General features: G+C 49.6%; 1 protein-coding gene across 9 annotated transcripts in view; it reads left to right on the plus strand.

Annotated features, from left to right (window-relative positions):
* The first annotated feature begins 1,602 nt into the window (after positions 1–1,602).
* The window catches only part of ZC3H7B (zinc finger CCCH-type containing 7B), a 55,868-nt gene continuing 38,768 nt past the window's right edge, over positions 1,603–18,702 (plus strand). For 5 of the 9 annotated variants that reach the window (XM_060413585.1, XM_060413586.1, XM_060413587.1 and 2 more), the window contains exon 1: positions 1,603–1,775. In XM_060413585.1, the coding sequence (XP_060269568.1) occupies positions 1,727–1,775 (49 nt within the window). In that variant the 5' untranslated portion in view covers positions 1,603–1,726. Of the gene's footprint in view, positions 1,776–1,904; positions 2,104–2,769; positions 2,833–18,702 lie in introns of those variants that run through there. The other 4 variants (XM_060413589.1, XM_027968145.2, XM_027968149.2 and 1 more) reach the window with 2 other exon arrangements.

Below are 18,702 nucleotides of genomic sequence, written 5' to 3' on the forward strand. Positions count from 1 at the left end.
GACTATAAAGAAAGCTGAGTGCCGAAGAATTGATGCTTTTGAACTGTGGTGTTAGAGAAGACTCTTGAGAGTCCCTTGGACTGCAAGGAGATCCAACCAGTCCATCCTAAAGGAGATGAGTCCTGGGTGTTCATTGGAAGGACTGATGTTGAAGCTGAAACTCCAATACTTTGGCCACCTGATGCGAAGAGCTGACTCATTGGAAAAGACCCTGATGCTGGGAAAGATTGAGGGCAGGAGGAGAAGGGGAGGACAGAGGATGAGATGGTTGGATGGCATCACCAACTCAAAGGACATGAGTTTGGGTAAACTTCAGGAGTTGGTAATGGACAGGGAGGCCTGGCGTGCTGCGGTTCATGGGGTCTCAAAGAGTCAGACACGACTGAGCGACTGAAGTGACTCAGTTTTCTATTTGTGAAATGAGCATGATAAACCCAATCTTCCAGGATTATGGTGAAAATTAGGTAAACTGCTTAAGTTTCTTGTGCCTCCCAACATTTGCCACATGTTTCAAATTCATCTCAGCGATGTACCTCCAGTTCGTAAGACTGTATGGCACAAATGTGGAAACGATAACATTTACAAAGATAAAATCTTTACAAATCTCACAGTTGATCCTCACTAAATAATTTTCTTTTTTTGACCACACTGCATAGCGTGTGAGACCTTAGTTTCCTGCGTGCCTGGATCTCAGTGGCCTCTGACTCTCTGAGACCCCATCGACTGCAGCCCACCAGGCTCGTCTGTGCATGGGATTTTCCACAGGAATACTGGAGTGGGTTGCCATTTCCTTCTCTAGGGGATCTTCCCGACTAAGAGACAGTACCCCTGTCTCCTGTGTCTCCTGAACTGCAGGCGGATTTTTTACCACTGATCTGTTGGGACAAGTGCTCCATCGTGTCCGACTCTTTGTGACCCAGAAGACTGTAGCCCGCTAGGCTCCTCTGCCTGTGGGATTTTCCAGGCAAGAACTGGAGTGGGGTGCCATTTCCTCCTCCAGGACATCTTCCTGCCCCTGGGATTGAATGCACATCTCCTGCACTCCAGGTGGGTTCTTTACCTCTGAGTCACAGAGGAAGCCCCTTGGTTCCCTAATCGAGGGTCAAACCTGCCCTCCCTGCATTGGAAGTGCAGAGTCTTAACCACTGGGTCGCCAAGGAAGGCCCCCCTCAACAAAGAAATTCATGTGCATATATATACGTGTGTGTAAAGTGAGGAGGGACGAGAACTCTAGGAATCAATGGCAGGGTGGGATGGATGACACGGTGTTTGGATCTGAAGCTCTGGATTCAAATCCAGCCTGGACCTGGCCAGCTCTGAGGCAGTGCCAGGGCCTCTGACAAGCTGGTTTCTCCTTCGCGCGATCTCCCGTTAACTCTCGCATCTTCTTTGTTCAGTGGTCAAGTCGTGTCCCACTCTTTGCCACCCCATTCACTGGGTCTTCTAAGCGGCCTCACATCCTTTAGGGAAAGATCCTAGACAAACAACAACCTTGGGTCTCCACTCTTGAAAAGGGCACAAGGCTCCTAGGGTTTTGGGGGAGCCTACACTGAAAGCAGCTGGAAACTCAGGGGCCGGGGGCGGGGGGGAGGGTTGCTCTTTACACGCATGAGGAAGGGCGGAGGCGCTCGGGGAGACCAGCACCCTCCCAGAAATGCAGAATCGCCAAGAGAAAAGCCCTAAGAGGGCAGGACACTTGCAAAGAAGATAAAGATGAATTCCAGGCATGAGCAGCCGGCGAGGAAGGGGGGCTTCCCCGCCCCCTGCGCCCCCAGGTGCGCGGCCCGCGCCGCCCACCCCCGGCGCCCGGCGAGCGAAGCCGCGCTCTAGGACCCGAGGAGGAGGGACTGCAGGGAGACCGAGCCTCCAGCGGGTGCTGCCGCGAGCGGCCGGCCGGGGGGGCTGGAAATGAAAGTAAAGCGCTCCGGAGCCACATGGACGGAGCTGCCGGGGCGGCGGCGCCGGGAGCAGGATGCGGCTGCCCGTAATTAAATAGCATTTACTCTTATTATTACTAATAATAATAACGTAATCATACCTCTAGTCATAGCATACCATTTATCGGGCTCGGCGCAGGCCCGCGGGGAGCGCAGCCCGGCCGAGGTGAGTGCAGCGCGCGGCCCGGGCCCCGCGGGGCAGAGGCCGGGGGCCCGACCGCGGACCGGCGGCCGGCGCGGGAAGGGCTCGGGGAACCCGGGGGCCGCGCCGGGCCGGGCGGAGGCGCCGGGACCCCTGGCCTGGACGGAGCTGCGCTGGGGACGCCCGGAGAGTGCATGTTGCAAAAATAAAGACACAGCCTCCTCCCCCTCCGCAATCCCCCTTTCCTTCTTTTTGGGGCTCCCCCTCCCGGCCCCCGCGCCCAGCCCCAAAGTTTCAAAGTTATTGTGCGGCTGGGGGCACCTGCCGCTGGGTGATTTGGCCGCCTCTGCAAGCCCCCGGGAGGTGTCTCGGAATTTCTTGCGTGGGGGGCTCTCTCTTGGGCGTCCGGAGCTTTGGGGTGCGCGGAGGCTTTGCGGGTCCCCGCGATGGGGTTCGAGGGGATTGGCGATTGGCGGGGGCGTCGCTGGCAGCGCGCCCCTTCCTTTTGTGTGCGCCTTGGCCCCGCAGCGCCGGGAGTTGGAGGGACCGCAGCGCGGGCGGAGGACAGCGGCCGCCAACGGGCCGCCCGTGCGGGCTGCGGCGGCCACGCGAGCCCGGGGATCCGGGGCCTGCGGCCCGGCCCGGGGGAGAGGGCGGCAGGAAAGGGGGGCGCGGTCTGGGTAGGGGGGCATTTCCGGTCGCGGGATCGGTCCCTGGACTCCTAGGCCTACGAGGATTCCGTCGTCTGACCAGGTGCGCGCAGGGGCTTCGGGGGACAGCTCTAGCGCCTGCGGGGCGCCCCCTGAATGTGGGTCCCCGAGGGCCACCCACCACGGCGGCCTCGGACCCCTCTACTACCCTCCGCGGGCCTCAGGGCCCTTCCCGGCCTGCCCCTTTCTTTCCCTGATTTCCTCTTAAAATCTGACCGGCTAGGACGTTTATAGGTGCCTGATTTGGGGGTCTTTCACAGAGACAAAGCAGTATTCCCAGGAGAAAAAAAAAATCAGCATTCACTCTGATGGACTCTGATGGGTGTAATGCCTACATGCCATCAGTGGGGAAAAGTAGGGGCTGGAGAAGGGGGCTGAGCCCAGAGTGGGGGACTGGGGGCCCCCAGCAGCTTTGTCAGGGATTTCATCTCCCTGGGGCTGCTTACTGGGACTTTGGTCCTGGATACAAGACTTTGAACCCCAACTTCTTAGCATTTTCCCTCAGAGCTTGCAATTCATCAAGTTCCATGAAAATAGCAGAATGCAGATCCTTGAATCCTCACACAAATGGGATAATTATAGTATGTTTAGCAACTGTTGGACACAAAATTCCAGCAGAATCTTTCATTCTGTTACCAAGTCTTCCTCTTCCCCTCTCCGCAAATACAACCATACCCACCTTGGTTGTCTTTCCCCATTTTTACTTCCCTTGGAAATTGGACTGCAAGCTAGAAATGATGCTCAGCAGATCACAATTAGAGCAGGTTTGAGGTGTGGGCTTCCTTAAGCTGGGGAGAAACCTGTTCCAGAAGGGTTGAGATCTGAGGATGGGGAGAGGACTTTTGTGATCCTTGAGCTGGGATGAGGGCTTCCCCAGTGTCTCAGCAGTAAAGAATCTGCCTGCAATGCAGGAGTCTTGGGTTCAATCCCTGGATCAGAAAGATTTCCTGGAGAAGCCCATGGACAGAGGAGCCTGGCGGGCTGCAATCCACAGGGTCACGAAGGGTCGGACACACTGAGCATGCATGCGCGTTTGTACTGGGATGAAGTTCCGTGGATACTGTGAATGACTGCTGGCTTTTTGTTTAGGATGAACAATTAAGAATGTGGTTTTTGGTGGATTATTTGGGGCTAAGAAGCTCTGTGGGATGATCTGGGCTCTTGAAGCTTAAGTATAGGTCAGTTGAGGCATCAGTAGGTTTGGATTTGAGAATCCAAACATAATAATCCTTTAAATAGCACTTTTTAGTTTATAACAAAAGGGCTTCCACATATGTTCTCTCATCTGTCCTCCATAGCAACCATGTCAGCTCGACATTTTTCAATCTTAATTTTCCAGATGAGAGATCTGAAGCTTAGAGAGTTGAAGGTCTTCCTGGAAAGTCACACAACAGAGTTAGGATTCCTGCCTCATTTTCTGCCTCCAAATCTTCACCCTCTCCCAGACCCCTGCCTACCTTAGCAAATTAGTCTTCAAGAGCCTCTTATGATGTATAGTGTGATGCTGTGGAGTAGGCTTGGGTTGAGTTTGCCACTTAAAGGCTGGCTGGAAAGAGAAAAGTTAACTCTAGTGAACCAATGAGCGAACAAGATGATCAATACTGGGGTCCAGGCGGTGAGAGCAGAGAGAAGAGAGAGCTCTCAGGGTAACCTGGAAAAGTTAGGGAAGGTTTCCTCCAGCAGGTGGATCTGGAGCTTGAAAGAATGAGGAGGTGTGGCTGGGGTGGAGAAAAAGTAGGGCTCCTCACCACTGCTTCTGCGCCGGGACGTTGATGTACATTTTCTCTGATTCTTCCAGCAGCTCCGTGAGGGGTAGGCATTATTATTTCCATTTCACAGATGAAGAAACTGAGGAACACAGGATTTATGTGGCTGGTCACCCAAGGCCACCTGGCTGGATTTGAAGCCAGTCCTGTATGACAGTTGAGTGGGCTACATGGTGTCAGAATTGGACCATCTCCATCCCAAATACGGAGAGCAACAACAGGGACCCAGACAGTCTGAACTGGCAAATACTCTAGGGGTGGGGTCCCAGGCTAAAGGTTGACAGGCTCCCCAGGGCCAGAGAGTTTCACTGAACCAGCCTTGTGTCCCATGGTCTTATGGGGCTGGCCCAGTGCAAGTCCTCTCAGGCGGCTTCTGGTAGCCTGATTTTAGAAGGCAGACTGGTAATGGAAAGAGACTGGGTCCCGAGCATGGAGATCCGAGCTCAGTTCCCGGTGCCTGCCAGCGCCTGATTTGATACTGCCGAGGAGCTTGTAGCTTGGAAAGGAGAAGGATACAGATGATTAACCCGAGTCTCCCAAGGACAGAAACTGGTTCTGATTCACCCTCTGTGTCCCAGGCCCCCGTGGAAGTGCCAGGAAGACACGATCAACTATTGTCTTGTCAAATTGAATAATGTCCCAGTGTAGAGGAAGAAGATTTATTTTGCCCTGAGGGTTGGAAGGTCTTCCAAGAAGAAGTGCCATTTAAAACATCGGAAAGGAAAAAAAAAGAATAACGTGTTGGAAAGATGGGTTGAGAAAGGGCATTCTAAGGAGAGGCGCTGAGCTGGACAAAGGCAGGGCTGTGTAAAGTCAGAACGGGCAGGTTGTCTGGAACACCCCACAGTGCAGGTGGCAGATGTGAGTTCAGGTTCAAGTCAGGCTCTGCCACGTGGTCCCTTGGGTTCTCCGGCCCCAAGTTTCCTTTTCTGAAAAGGAACTCTGAGAGTTGATGATGTTTTATGGTAACCTCTGGGAGAAGCCCGGTGCCTGGGGATTGGGACAGGAGACTCATATGAGAGGAACTTTGTTGTTCAGTGGCCCAGTTGTGTCTGACTCTTTGGGACCCCATGGACTGCAGCATGCCAGGCTTCCCCATCCTTCACTGTCTCCTGGAGTTTGCTCAAATTCATGTCCATTGAGTCAGTGAAGCCATCCAACCATCTCGTCCTCTGTCGCCCCCTTCTCCCCCTGCCCTCTGTCTTTCCCAGCATCAGGGTCTTTTCCAGTGAATTGAGTCTTCGCATTAGGTGGCCAAAGTATTGGAGCTTCAGCATCAGTCCTTCCAATGAATATGCAGAATTGATTTCCTTTGGGATGGACTGGGTTGATCTCCTTGCTGTCCAAGGGACTCTCAAGAGTCTTCTCTAGCACCATAGTTCGAAAGCATCATTTCTTCAGTGCTCAGCTCTCTTTATGAGAGGAACTAGGGGAGTTTAAACATTTTTAGTAACTTCACAAACACCAATCCAGCGATTAGCTAGTGGCTAGCTGTTGTGAGTGCTTTCTCCTGGATGAGCTTATTGAATCTTTATGATAGCTGTATATAGGTGGGTGCTATAATTTATCCCCATTTTACAGATGGAGAAATTGCGGCACAGGAAGGTTAAATGTCATCCTGTAAGTGGCAGAGCTGGAGGGCAAACCAGGGCAGTCTGGCTGTTGAGTTGGCCCACTGGGGACCACATGAGTCTAGGCAGGAGAAAGGCAGGAGACTCGTGGGGCCGGTGGTGGTACAGTTGAGACAGCAGAGGGTGGAGGTGTCCTCTGAGGGAGTCTGACTGCAGCTTCAGCTGGGGTTGATGAAGTGACGGCTATGTGTCAGCTCCCTGGAGCCTCCACGGAAGCCAGCTCCTTTCATCACATTTAATGGTCCATAGAAAACGGGCTCGTTTTCCTTTTCTCTGTCAGCACCAGCTATGGGGCTCCTTCCCACCTTATTTATTTCTCCTAGTAAGTCTGTTTCTTTGCAAGCGCCCTGATGGCTTCTGCAGGTGTGTTAACGCCATTTCACCATCAGGCCTTGGAGGCCCAGAGGGAAGGGGAGGCAACCTTTCTGCATCCAGGAGCTGTCTAGAGGTGACTTCAGTTCAGCAGCAGTTCCCGAGCTCCAGATGGGAGCCTGAGATTCAAGCTGGATGGGCACAGCAGCTACAGCGCCAGCAACCACAGCTGGATGTGGCTGTGTGCCCATCCTGTGCTTGCACTTTCTGTGTGCCTTCTGTTACCAAATCTGCTAGCAGCCCCATTTTGCAGATGAGAAGATTAAGGTTCCCAGATCATACGACTGAAGTAGAGCAGGAGGGTCAGGGGCAGCCCAAGCCCGAGTCTGAGGTCTTAGCTGCCCTGTCAGAGAGATGCTGTCAAGCTGTTTCAGTTTCCAGGGAGCTCTTTGCTTTTTCTTTTTAAAATATTTATTTATCGATGTGGCTGCATGGGGTTTTAGTCACAAGATCTTCATTGTGTCATGTGGAATCTTTCCTTGCAGCACGCAGACTCTCTAGCTGTGGCACACAGGCACCTGAGGGTGCAGTCTTGGTTGTCCCGCAGCACGTGGGATCTTAGTTCCCTGACCAGGGATCGAACCTGTGTCCCTTGCATTGCACAGTGGATTCTCAACCACTGGACCACCAGTAAAGTCTCTTGAGCTCTTTTCTTACCTGCCTGGAAACCTTAGTTATCTAAGATTTGTGTCTAGTCTCTCGTTCACCCTCATGATAATCCTTCATGATAAGAGAAATCTCTGTTAGTCAAAAGAAACCAAGGGGTGACCCACCCACCGTCAAATTCTTCCTGCTCTGTCCGCAGCGTGACTCAGAGACGGGACCAACTGAGTGTCAGATTCCCTGAGACCAAGAGCTGGGGTCAGCCAGCGAGTGTCTATCAAGCACATCCCTGAGGGCTGCAGGCAAAGGCTGAGACTGTGACTCTTTTCAGAGGCTCCTCTAAGCTCTGGAACATTCCGTGTCAAACCCTGTCCCTCTGCAGGCAGAGGGGTCCAAAGTCCTGGCTTTCCTTCCCTGCTCCAGCACACACTAGCTGCATGAGGAGGGCACTAGCATCTCCTCAGTCTTGGCCTCAGTCTTCTGGTCTGTGAAATGGCCTTGCTGATTCAGTCCCATCTGCCTCAGGTTTGCTCTGAAACTTAAATGAAGGAACTTTGAAAGTTATAAAGACCACCCAGTGTGATGGCCATGAATACTGAATAACCTCCAGAATGTTCCTGAATCTTCTCCACTGCCCGCCTTGATCTGGGCCTTGACCCCCACAGCAGGCAGCCTCCTAACTAACCTTCTACCTTCGCCTCTTAGGACCCACCCCCAAGGCAGAAGCTAAGGGGTCTTCTCAAGATTTAAAGGAGACCCTGTCAGGACTCCCCTGGTGGCCCAATAGTTAAGACTTGCCCTCCCACTGCAGGGGCCATGGGTTCGATCCCTGGTCAGGGAACTAAGATCCTGCCACACAGCCAATATATAAAATAATAATAATAATAGATATTTTAAAAATAGATGCGATTGTCAGTCCTCTGCTGAAAACCTTCCAGTGGTTCCCCAGCACACGTGGAGCACAGAGCTGGCTCTCACACAGAGTGAGCTGCGTGTAGCTCTCTGACCAGGCCCAGCCTGTCCCCGGCCCCTTTTGCTTCCTGCTTGGCCTGCTCTCATTCCAGTCCTGCAGCCTCAACTGGCCTTCTGTCTCTTCCTTGAACATTCTAAGCTTGTTCCCACCTCAGGGCCATTCACCGAGCGGCACTTGGTGCCAGGTGCGCCCTTACCCACCTCCCGGGTCCCCGTGACTGGCTCCTTGTCTCTTAAACGCCACCTCCCAGGACAGGCCTTCCCTAAGCTCCCAGCCACCCCCACCCCCATCATTCCCTGCCACGATCCCTGTTTTAGTTTCTGTGTAACTCTTATCTGTATCTCTGCTTGTCTTGTGCATTTAACACTGACCTTTTTATTTGTTTTTCCACGCCTGAACCACAAGCTCCCCAAGGCCAGGGACTTCATTAATCTCATTCCCTCGGCTCCGGCAGAGCCCAACTGCACACAAAGGTGTTCTGTGGTTATTTGTTGAGTAAATGAACAATAGTAGCAGAGTGGTCCAGAACAGCCCTTGCCCAAAAAGAGTGGCCTAGACAGAAAGTAGGGCTTCCCTGGGGGCTCTGTGGTAAAGAACCCGCCTGCCAATGCAGGAGACACGAGTTCGATCTGTGGGTTGGGAAGATCCCCTGGAGGAGGAAATGGCAACCCACTCCAGTATTCTTGCCTGGAGAATCCCACGGACAGAGAAGCCTGGCGGGCTCAGTCCATAGGCTCTAGGAATCGGACACGACTGAACACACAGGTGTCGTCATTAGTCTTGCAAGGTGGATATCATTAGCTCCATCCTGTAAAGGACAAAACAGAGGCTCAGACTGATTCCGTGAAAGCTAGCATGGGTCAGGGCTATGATGGGAACCCAGCTCGGGGCCCTTTGCACTGCTCTGGCCTCTCTTCAGCCCATGATTCAGGCAGAGCAGCTCATGAAACTCTTGGTGCTCAGGTGTTAGGACCACAGGATTTCTCCTGCTATGAACAGGAGCAGTGACTTCAAATTGCTCAAAAAAATAAAAAAAGAGAATAGTAAGCAGTCAGTCGGAGCTCTGGGACCCTGGGTGAGTTCTGTTTTTTGTTTTTTTTTTTAATGTGTACATGCCCATAACTCCCAAGTGTAAGCTTCTGTTACTTTTCTATTTAAAAAAAAAAGAGTTATTGTTCAAATGTCTCACTTTAGCAGCGTAGCAGGTGGGTCTTGATGGAGAAGCAGGAGTAGAGCGTTGGCCCCCTGGAGAGAGATGTAGGTGTGAACCCTTCTGTGCAATTGGGCCCTTAGGTTGCTGGGAAGGAGAAAGACAAGGTGAAGAAAGTATTGAGTCAAAGCCCTTTGGAGCCAGGGTGCTGCGGGAGGGCGGGGATTAGGCCTTGCTGCTGATGCTTGCTTTTACTTTGGCTTATGGTGGGGTGCCGGGGGAGGCCTGGGGCAAGTTTCTTGAACCTTGGTTTCTGTTCAAGGTGGCCAATTAAAAGAAACAAATTACAGGTTGCTGAGGCCTGTGGGTATCCATTGCATGTCCATTCCCGAACATACCTGCAGCCTGCTTCCCTGGTAGCATTGTGGCCTTGGATAAGCCACGGAGCCCTCCAAGCCTCATTTTTTGTTTTTTGGCCACTTCACGCTGCATGTGGGATCTTAGTTCCCCGGCCAAGGATCGAACCTGCACCCCCTGCTTTGGAAGTACAGAGTCTTAACCAGTGGACCACCAGGGAAGTCCACAAGTCTCTTTATTTTTTTAATAAAAAGACTTCACATTTGTAGGCCTCACTTTTGGGTGGAAAGTGGGGATAAGAGCACCTATTTTTGAGATTACTGTAGGGATAAGTAACCTGATCCTGAGAGCAGGGCTTCTCAAGCCCCCTGTACCACAGACCTGTCAGGCAGCCTGGGGACACCCATGAATGCCTTCTCAGAATACTCTTTCTAGATTCATGCAGTGAAAACACACGGGATTACCAAGGAGATCAATGCTCTTGAACTACAGTTTGGCTGTTTTTTAAATCAATGCACTAACAAATAAGAACCAGCAGTGAGTCTATGGAACTACCATAATTTCGAAGTTGGGGTGAGCGCGAACCAAGATTTCGTTGTGTCTGCAGCAGCTGATACGTGACACGGAGAAAGCTGTGATTTCTGTGCCTGGCGCTCTTGGGGTGTTTTGCCTGTGTTCCTAACTTGGTGGGGGGGATGGTCAGTATGAGGTAGAAGTTTGTGAAAAAAGTTGTGTTTTCCCAGACTCCTGGAAACCGGTTACAGACCCCTGAGTTCTCTCCTTGGGACCCGTGTTCAAAACTCCTGCCGTAGAAGTGGCTGGGCACCCAGCAGGGGACCCCCAGAAAAGACTTCCCTGGAGCAGAGGGCAGTCCAGTGGACAGATGGGGACGGATGAGGATGAGGATGAGGGGAAGGGGTAGATGCAGACCCGGAGAGCTGACGAGTGAGGTCAGAGACCATGGAATTAAAGGCTTCCTGGGCTCTCTGGGTAGCCGTCGAGGGCCTGGTGAGTCGGGAGAAGTGCCAGGCGTGGAGATGACGTAAGCTCAGATAGTGTTCGTGCAGTGTGTAACCTGTCCGCACGCTGCAGTGGGGCAGGTGAGTGCCGGGGGTGCGGGGGGTGGGGAGGTGGAGTGCAGGTCCAGGCTAAAGGCAGCCTGCGGGGGTGGGGGAGCACTTTTGAGTTGGGATGTGACACTCTCTGAGCCCCAGAACCCAAGTGCCAGAGTTCAAAGCCCAGTTTCGTCACTTAGTAACTAACCCCGGCAGGTCACTTCATCTCTTTGTGCCTTGGTTTCCTCATCTGTAAAATGAGGGTGATAGTGGTACTTTCCTAAGGAGTGTTATAAGGATTAAGCATTATACTTAATGTTATATATAGTATCTTGTTATATATAGTATCTTATAGTATGTTATATATAGTATCTTATATAGTATCTTACTCTACTGGTATATAGTATCTTTTTAAAATTAACTTATTTTAATTGGATAGTATCTTAGTATAGCATTATAGTTAAAGCTCACCAGGGCTTCCCTGGCGGCTGAGTGGTAAAGAATCCCCCTGCCAATACAGGAGACGCAGGTTCAATCCCTGGGTCGGGAAGATTCCATGGAGAAGGAAATGGCAACCCACTCCACTATTCTTGCCTGGGAAATCCCATGGACAGAGGAGCCTGGCTGGATACAGCCCATGGGGTTTCCGAAGAGTCAGACAAGACTTAAACGGAACAAACAACTCAGAATAATATCCGGTAAGAGAAAGTGCTCAATAAATGATGACTGAACTCTGCATCTTCACTTTTATTCCAGGTTTCATGAGACTGTACTTACTCAGAGTGTATTTTTTTTTCTGTGCTGCTGAGAGATAAAGCAGATACAGCTTCTTCCTTCAAGGAGCACCTAGTTTAGGGAGAGAATGGGGATATGAACACATACTTTCAGTTAACTAGGATCACTGCCGTGCTTGTGAGCTTGAGGGGCTGAGCTTGGGTGGACTTTGGGGCAGACAGCCTTCCTGGTAGAAAAGCCACCTCAGCTGAGCTTTAAGAAACAGGCATTAATCAGGGTTGTTCTAGAAAGAGCGGGCAGCTTGAACAGGAAGCTGCGTGGTCCAAAGTTGCTGGAATGTCACATTCCAGACCGGGCCACGGGCACTGTGTGCCCTGGATGAACAGCCTGGCCTTTGTCCTCCTGGTAGTGGGTGTCATGGAAGGTTTTGTTTGTTTTTAACTTTTTATTCACAGGAAGTTGCGAAAATGGTAACAAAGGGTTCCCTTTACTCTGCTTCCCTTGATGGTGATATCCAGCCAATATCAGAACCAGAAAAATGACATTGGTACATTACTGGACCACAGAGCTTATTCACTTTTCACCTTTTTTAAAAAATTGATTTCTTATTTGTTTGGCTGCGCTGGGTCTTAGTTGTACCGTGCTCAGTGCTCAGGAACTTCACTGTGACAGGCAAACTCTTAGCTGTGTCGTGTGGGATCTAGTTCCCTGACCAGGGGTTGAACCTGGGTCCCCTGCATTGAGAGAGTCGAATCCTAGCCGCTGGGTCACCAGGGAGGTCCTCACATTTCTTTAGACCTACATTCATGTGGGTGTGCGCATGCATCTCGGAGGGTTCTGAGCAAGGGAGTGATGCTGACATGTGAATTGGACAGAGATCCCTGACCAGCAATTGGCAGCAGATTGCAGGGAGCCCAATGGTCAGAGGTGATGGAGGGCCTGCTTGTGGAGGTGATGGGAGAAGTGTGGACAAGTGTTTCAGAGGTAAAGCTAGAACTGGAGATTGACTGAGAGAAGGATGATGGTTGGATCTATGACTAGAGTTGGAGAATGACGGAGGAGGAGCAGGATTAGGGGAGAAGCTGCTGAGTTAAGTCTGGAATGTATTGAGTCAGAAGAACACTCAGCTCAACTGGAATGGGCACCAAGGAGGACTTTCTGAACACGGAGGCATCTACGCTGGGTCTTAAAGGATGAGTAGGAGTTGGCTGGGGGTGCAGGTGGGGAAGGGGAGGGCATTCCAGGTAGAGGGTTCGGGATTAGGAAAGGCACAGAGGTCATAAGCAGCCTGGGTATTGGGCATCTGGGTAGCATTTCCTACAAGGTAAAGGACGCAAATCTGAAATATTGGGGAGGGGGTGAGCCGGGTGGGAGGAATAGATTTGTGAGTCATCGACCTGACTCATGAGATCATGAGATGCAAGAGCTCATCTAGGGGGAGCAGGTGGAGTGAGGAGACCAAGAGCACTGTCCCTGAAGCCGAAGACCTGGGTGGACGAGGACAAGGACCCACAGATGCAGCCAGCAGTCCCAGCAAAGGCCAATAAAACACTGGCCCCTCCTGGGCTCAGCAGGTAGGAGGTCCCTGGGACGGGGAGGACCCTCGGCAGGCACCCTCAGTGGAGTGAGCGTGGGCTTGTCGTGAGTTGGGGAGTGGAGTGGGAGGTGTGGAGGTGGAGACAGCATAGACAACTCTTTCACAGAATGTGATCGAGAGAGGGAGTCAAGGTTGTGCTCACCGGAAGGGGATTCGGGATCTGAGGAGGGAATTATTTTGAGGGGTGGGGAAGACTTGAATGTGATAACAGATGGAGGTTCCTGGGGCTAGGCCTCTTTGCTTAATGGGCAACACTAAATGCGTGGGCCCCCATGTGCGTGGGCTCGGGGGCCAGGCTGCTAGGGTTTGAATCCCAGCTCTGCCTAGTTCCAACTGTGTGACCTTGGGTAAGTCACTTAACTTCTCTGTGCCCTCTGCTCCTCCACAAATTGGGAATGATAGTAGTCCCGATGTCATAGGATTATGCAAGTCTTAAGAAAGGTGTTATGTGGGTTGGGAGGTGGGCAAGTAAGTAAGTGTTAGTCGCTCAGTCATGCCCGACTCTTTGCGACTCCATGGACTGCAGCCCACCAGGCTCCTCTGTCCATGAGATTTTCCAGGCAAGGATACTGGAGTGGGTTGCCATTTCCTTCTCCAGGGGATCTTCCCAACCCAGGGATCGAACCCAGGTCTCCTGCACTGCAGGCAGATTCTTTACCGACTGAGTTACAAGGGAGGATGGGAGGGAGGCTCAAAATGGACGGGACATATGTATACCTATGACTGATTCATGCTGATGGACGGCAGAAACCAACACAATTGCCCTCTAATTAAAAATAAATATTAAAAAAAGAAAGGTATTATGTGTATAGGGATCATGACAGTCCCTGGAACATCATAATCACTGAGGAAATATTATTACCTGATTGTGAATGTATCTTGGTATCAGTTTTTTCATTCATTTATTCAACACTCATTCATTCTTATCTATGTCATGCTTGGGTTGAATGAACTGATACTCATTCATCCATTTCTTTTTCATCCAAACCACCATTTCCTGAACACTTGCTCTATGTCAAACATAGGCCAGACGTTGAGATTTTGGAGGACCTGGCATAGTCCCTGCCTGGTCTGATGAAGATCTGAGTCTCTAGATTCTGTCATCTTCAAACCTTTCTCCAAAGTGGGAAAAACATCGTGTTTCCTTCCTGGTTCCCAGGTCAATGGTTTGGTCTTTTTCTTAGGAAGGACAGTCCATGGACACTTGGCAGTCCCAGAGCACTGGGTTTAAAATCAGGCTACTGGTTCCCATTTGGCCCCTGTCCTACTGTTGGCCTCAAGTCAGTCATCTCATTTTGTATTTTAGATTGCAAGGCAAATACTTTCTCCCTGCAAAATGTCCAAACCCTGCTGAGGCATTTAAAGCAGAAGGGAACGTGGTCTGTGTGCTCTTGCCTCTTGGCAGATACTGATTCCCAGAAAGAACCAGTGAAACTGGAGAATATTCTCTCAAACGCCTTCTTTATATAAACACACATTACACACAGATGTAATCATACAAACCCAAATGTTCTGAAATCTGTTTCTTTTTCTCCTTTCTCAACCATGTACAGAGGCATCTCCATGACAGTACCTATAGATTAAATAGCTGCTTGTATTCCATAATGTAGTAGTTTGATGAAGCCAGTTCTTTACTGATGGACATTTAGGTTGCTTCTAGTTTTTTACTCTTTAAAAAAGTATGTCCCTGTACAAATATAATTTGCGGGCTTTTACAAGGATTTTGGTAGGTTAAATTCTTGGAAGAGAAATTTCTGGGTAGAAAGGAAAGGACATTTTATCATTTGAAAGGGGTTTGGCTGCAAGTAACAATTCTTTGCTCAAAATGGAGTTTATTATTATCTCAAATGACAAATGAGTTGGAGCAGTTCCAGGGTCAGTTAATTTATTATCAGACATGTCATCAAACACCTTCAGTCTATCTTTCTGGTCGGTCATCTTTGTAACTACACTCTGGTACACAGTACCAGAAAAGGGGATTATCACTGCAGTCCCATTTTATTTATTATTTTTAAGTTTTTTTTAAATTGAAGGTTAATTGCTTTACAGAACTTTGTTGTTTTCTGTCAAACCTCAACATTGAATCAGCCATAGATACACATATATCCCCTCCTTTTTGAAACCCCCCTCCCATTTCCCTCCCCATCCGACCCCTCTAGTTTCAGTCCCATTTTAAGTGTGAAGGAAATCTTGCCCAGAAGCCCCTTGGCTGATTTCCCCTCCTTCCTATTGGCTGGGATGATGTCACATGCCCTTGCCCAAGCCAATCACTGGTAAGGAAAAGAACCATTATGATTGGTTTAGCCCAGTGCAGGTTCACCTGTCCTGCTGTGTGCAGACAGAGGAAGTGATGCTGGCTGCTGGGTAGGCAGCTTGCTCATTTTGGTAGGTGTTGCTTCACAGAGACCTCACCAGTTCACAGGCTGAGTGCGTTGACAGTGTTGGAGAGTGCTCTTTCCTTCACCTCATTGACCAGGCTCTCTCCTTTCATTAGCCTCATAGGTGACAAGAGCTGTCTTGTTGTTTTAATGTGGTTTTTTTTTTCTTTAAATTATATTTATTTCTTTTGGCTGTGCTGAGTCTTCACTGCAGTGCATGGGCTTTCTCTAGTTGCCGAGAACAGGCTTCTCACTGCAGTGACTTCTCTTGTTGTGGAGCGCAGGGCTCTAGGGCTCAATAATTACGGTGCATGGGCTTAGCTGCCCCAGGGCATGTGGGATTTTCTCAGACCAGGGATAGAACCCGCGTCCTTTTCATTGGCAGGTGGATTCTTAACCACTGAAGCACTGGGGAAGTCCTCTGAGTATCTTTTCTTAATGAGTTATGTTCCTGTGAATTTCCTGTTTATATTATTTGCGTATCTTATTTTTTTAATTATCTTTTAATAATCGTATTTATTTATTTATTTTTGATTGTGCTGGGTCTCTGTTGCTGCGAGGGCTTTTCTCTAGTCGTGACTCTGTAGCTGCAGTGTGCAGGCTTCTCATTGTGGTGGCTTGTCTTGTTGCTGAGCACCAGCGTTAGGGTGCACGGGTTTCAGTAGTTGTGGTTCCCTGACTCTAGAGCGCAGGCTCAATAGTTGTGGCACATGGGCTTAGCTGCCCCAAGGAATGTGGGACTTCGCCAGATCAGGGATCAAACCTGTGTCCCCTGAATTGGCCGATGGATTCTTAACCACTGGACCACCAGGAAAGTCCCCTGAGTATCTTTCCTTAATGAATTGTGTTTCCTGTGAATTTCCTGTTTTATGTTCTTTGCTCCTCCTTTTAAGTAATCGTAGTGATTATAGAATAAAAATAGTTGATAGTAAATGCGTATCTTGTGTCAAACATGTCATTGAACTTTCACAACAACCCCTGACAGTAGCTACTGCTTCTGTTTTAGAGGCGAGGGAAGTGAGACACTGAGAAATTAAGCAGCTCATATGCAGTTAATAGGGAGCCAAATCTTGGATTTGAACCAGCATGCCCCTGGGTGTGAGGTCACATACCATGCTGACATATTGATGGAATCATTTTCTGTTGGTTCTTTTAATTCACAGCGGTATTTCTGAGACGAGCTTATTTGAGTCAGGTCCCACTTAGAATTCCTAAATTACAAGAAACTGGACCCAGAGCTGGGGGGAGGGGACTGCCCAGTCTGGTGATGGGATTCTGGGGAGACTGGGGCCTTGGTTTTCTCCTTGGACTTTTTTCTTTAGAAAGAAACAAGATTTATTTGGCTTACGTGCTCCTTGCCCTTCCACCAAGTGCCCTCTCCGAGTCATGCCTGACCCTCACCCTGGAGGAACTCACCTCCCTCTTTGGCTGAGAACCAGTGATCTTTTAACCACTGTCTTGGTCTGCTCTGACTGCTATAACAAAATATTATAGACTGGGTGGCTTAAACAACAGACACTTATTTTCTCACAGTTCTGGAGCGTAGATGACCCAGATCAAGGTGCTGACAGATTTGGTTTCTACTGAGAGCTCTCTTCCTTCTCACAGATGGCTAGCTGCCTTCTCACTGGCCTCATCTGGCCTTTTCTTGGTGATGTCTGCCTGTAGGGAGAGGGAGGGAGAACTCTGTGTTGTCTCTTCTAATAAAGAAATCAATCCTATCAGACCAGGACCCTACCCTTATAGCCTCATTGAACCTTAATCACCTCCTTCGAGGCCCTATTTCCTAACAGTCACATTGGTGGTTAGGACTGCCAACATGTGGTTTGCGGGGGACACAAACATTCAGTCTCTAGATTCTACTCTTCCCACCTCCCCAAAATTCATGGTCTCATCACATGCAAAATGGATTCATTCCATCGCATTAACCCCCAAATTATCAACTCGTTCCTGCATCAACTCTCAAGTCCAGAGTCTCGTCTGAATCAGATATGGTTGAGACAAGAGGGATGATTCCTTCTGAAGCAGAATTCCTCTCCAGCTGTGAACCTGTGAAACCAGGCAAGTCACAAGCTTTCAAAGCGCAGTGGTGGGACGGGCATGGGAACCACATTCTCCTTCTCAAAGGGATTCATGGGAAAGAAGAAAGAGGTCACAGGTTCCGAGTGTGTGCAAAGCCCAGTGGGGTGAATTCCATTCAATTTTAAGGCTTGAGAAGCATCTTCTTTGGTTTGATATTCCTCCTTCCTGGGCCCCTGGGGCGCAGCATCACCCCCACAGCTTTGCCAGCACTTTGCACCCCAAGACTCTGGGCTTGTAGAAAAGGAAGCAGCGGCCCCACCCTTTGAAATGGAGCAGGCAGCCCTGATGATCCCTGAATCAACTTAGGGTTATATTTCCTTTTTCTTAAAGAATAGAGCATGTTTTTAGCCATGTAGCTTTGTTGTCCTGTCCCGTAGAATTTCGGAAGTCCTACAGCCTTCTCTTTACTCTTTTTTTTTTTCTTTTAAGCTCAAGAAGAAAAATGATCTCTTTTTTCCTCCCAAACTTTAAGCTTTTTATTTTGTATTGGGGTATAGCCCGTGGACAATGTGGTGGTGGTTTCAGGTGAACGGTGAAGGCACTCAGCCACACGCGCACGCATCCTTTCTCCCCCAACCCCCCTCCCATCCAGGCTGGCACATAACATCGAGCAGAGTTCCATGTGCTCTACAGTAGGTCCTTGTTGGTGATCCGTTTTAAATATAGCAGTGTGTACATGACCTTCCTGAAGTCCCTAACTATCTGACAGCCATAGGCTGTTTTCTAAGTCCATGAGTCTCTCTCTGTTTTGTAAGTTCATTTTGTATCATTTCTATTTCTATTTATTTATTTATTTATTTTGGGGTATCATTTATTTTTAGATTGCACATATAAGGGATATCATGCAATGTCTCTCCTTCTCTGTCTGACTCACTCCACTCAGTATGACAGTCTCTGGGTCCATCCATGTTGCTGAGATGGGATGATTTCATTCTGTTTAATGATAGCCTTCCTTCATTCTGTCATTCAGTTTCCTCTGTCCCCTTCAGTTCAGACTGGCATTATTTCTGCTGCTATAATCCCATCTCTGTTTCTGATTTCTGCTGATGGCTGGTTTGATCTGTACTAATCTCCTTACCAAACAGTTGTTCAGCCACACACCAAACAGTTGTTCTGGTGTGCTTCTCAGAACACTCCTCATTTTTTTTTTTTGCAATATGAATACATTATGGCTATAGATATGGATCGTTCTGGTTCCTTTTGTTAAACAATCC

The sequence above is a fragment of the Ovis aries genome, chromosome 3, assembly GCF_016772045.2.
Source record: "Ovis aries strain OAR_USU_Benz2616 breed Rambouillet chromosome 3, ARS-UI_Ramb_v3.0, whole genome shotgun sequence".
Lineage (NCBI taxonomy): Eukaryota > Metazoa > Chordata > Mammalia > Artiodactyla > Bovidae > Ovis > Ovis aries.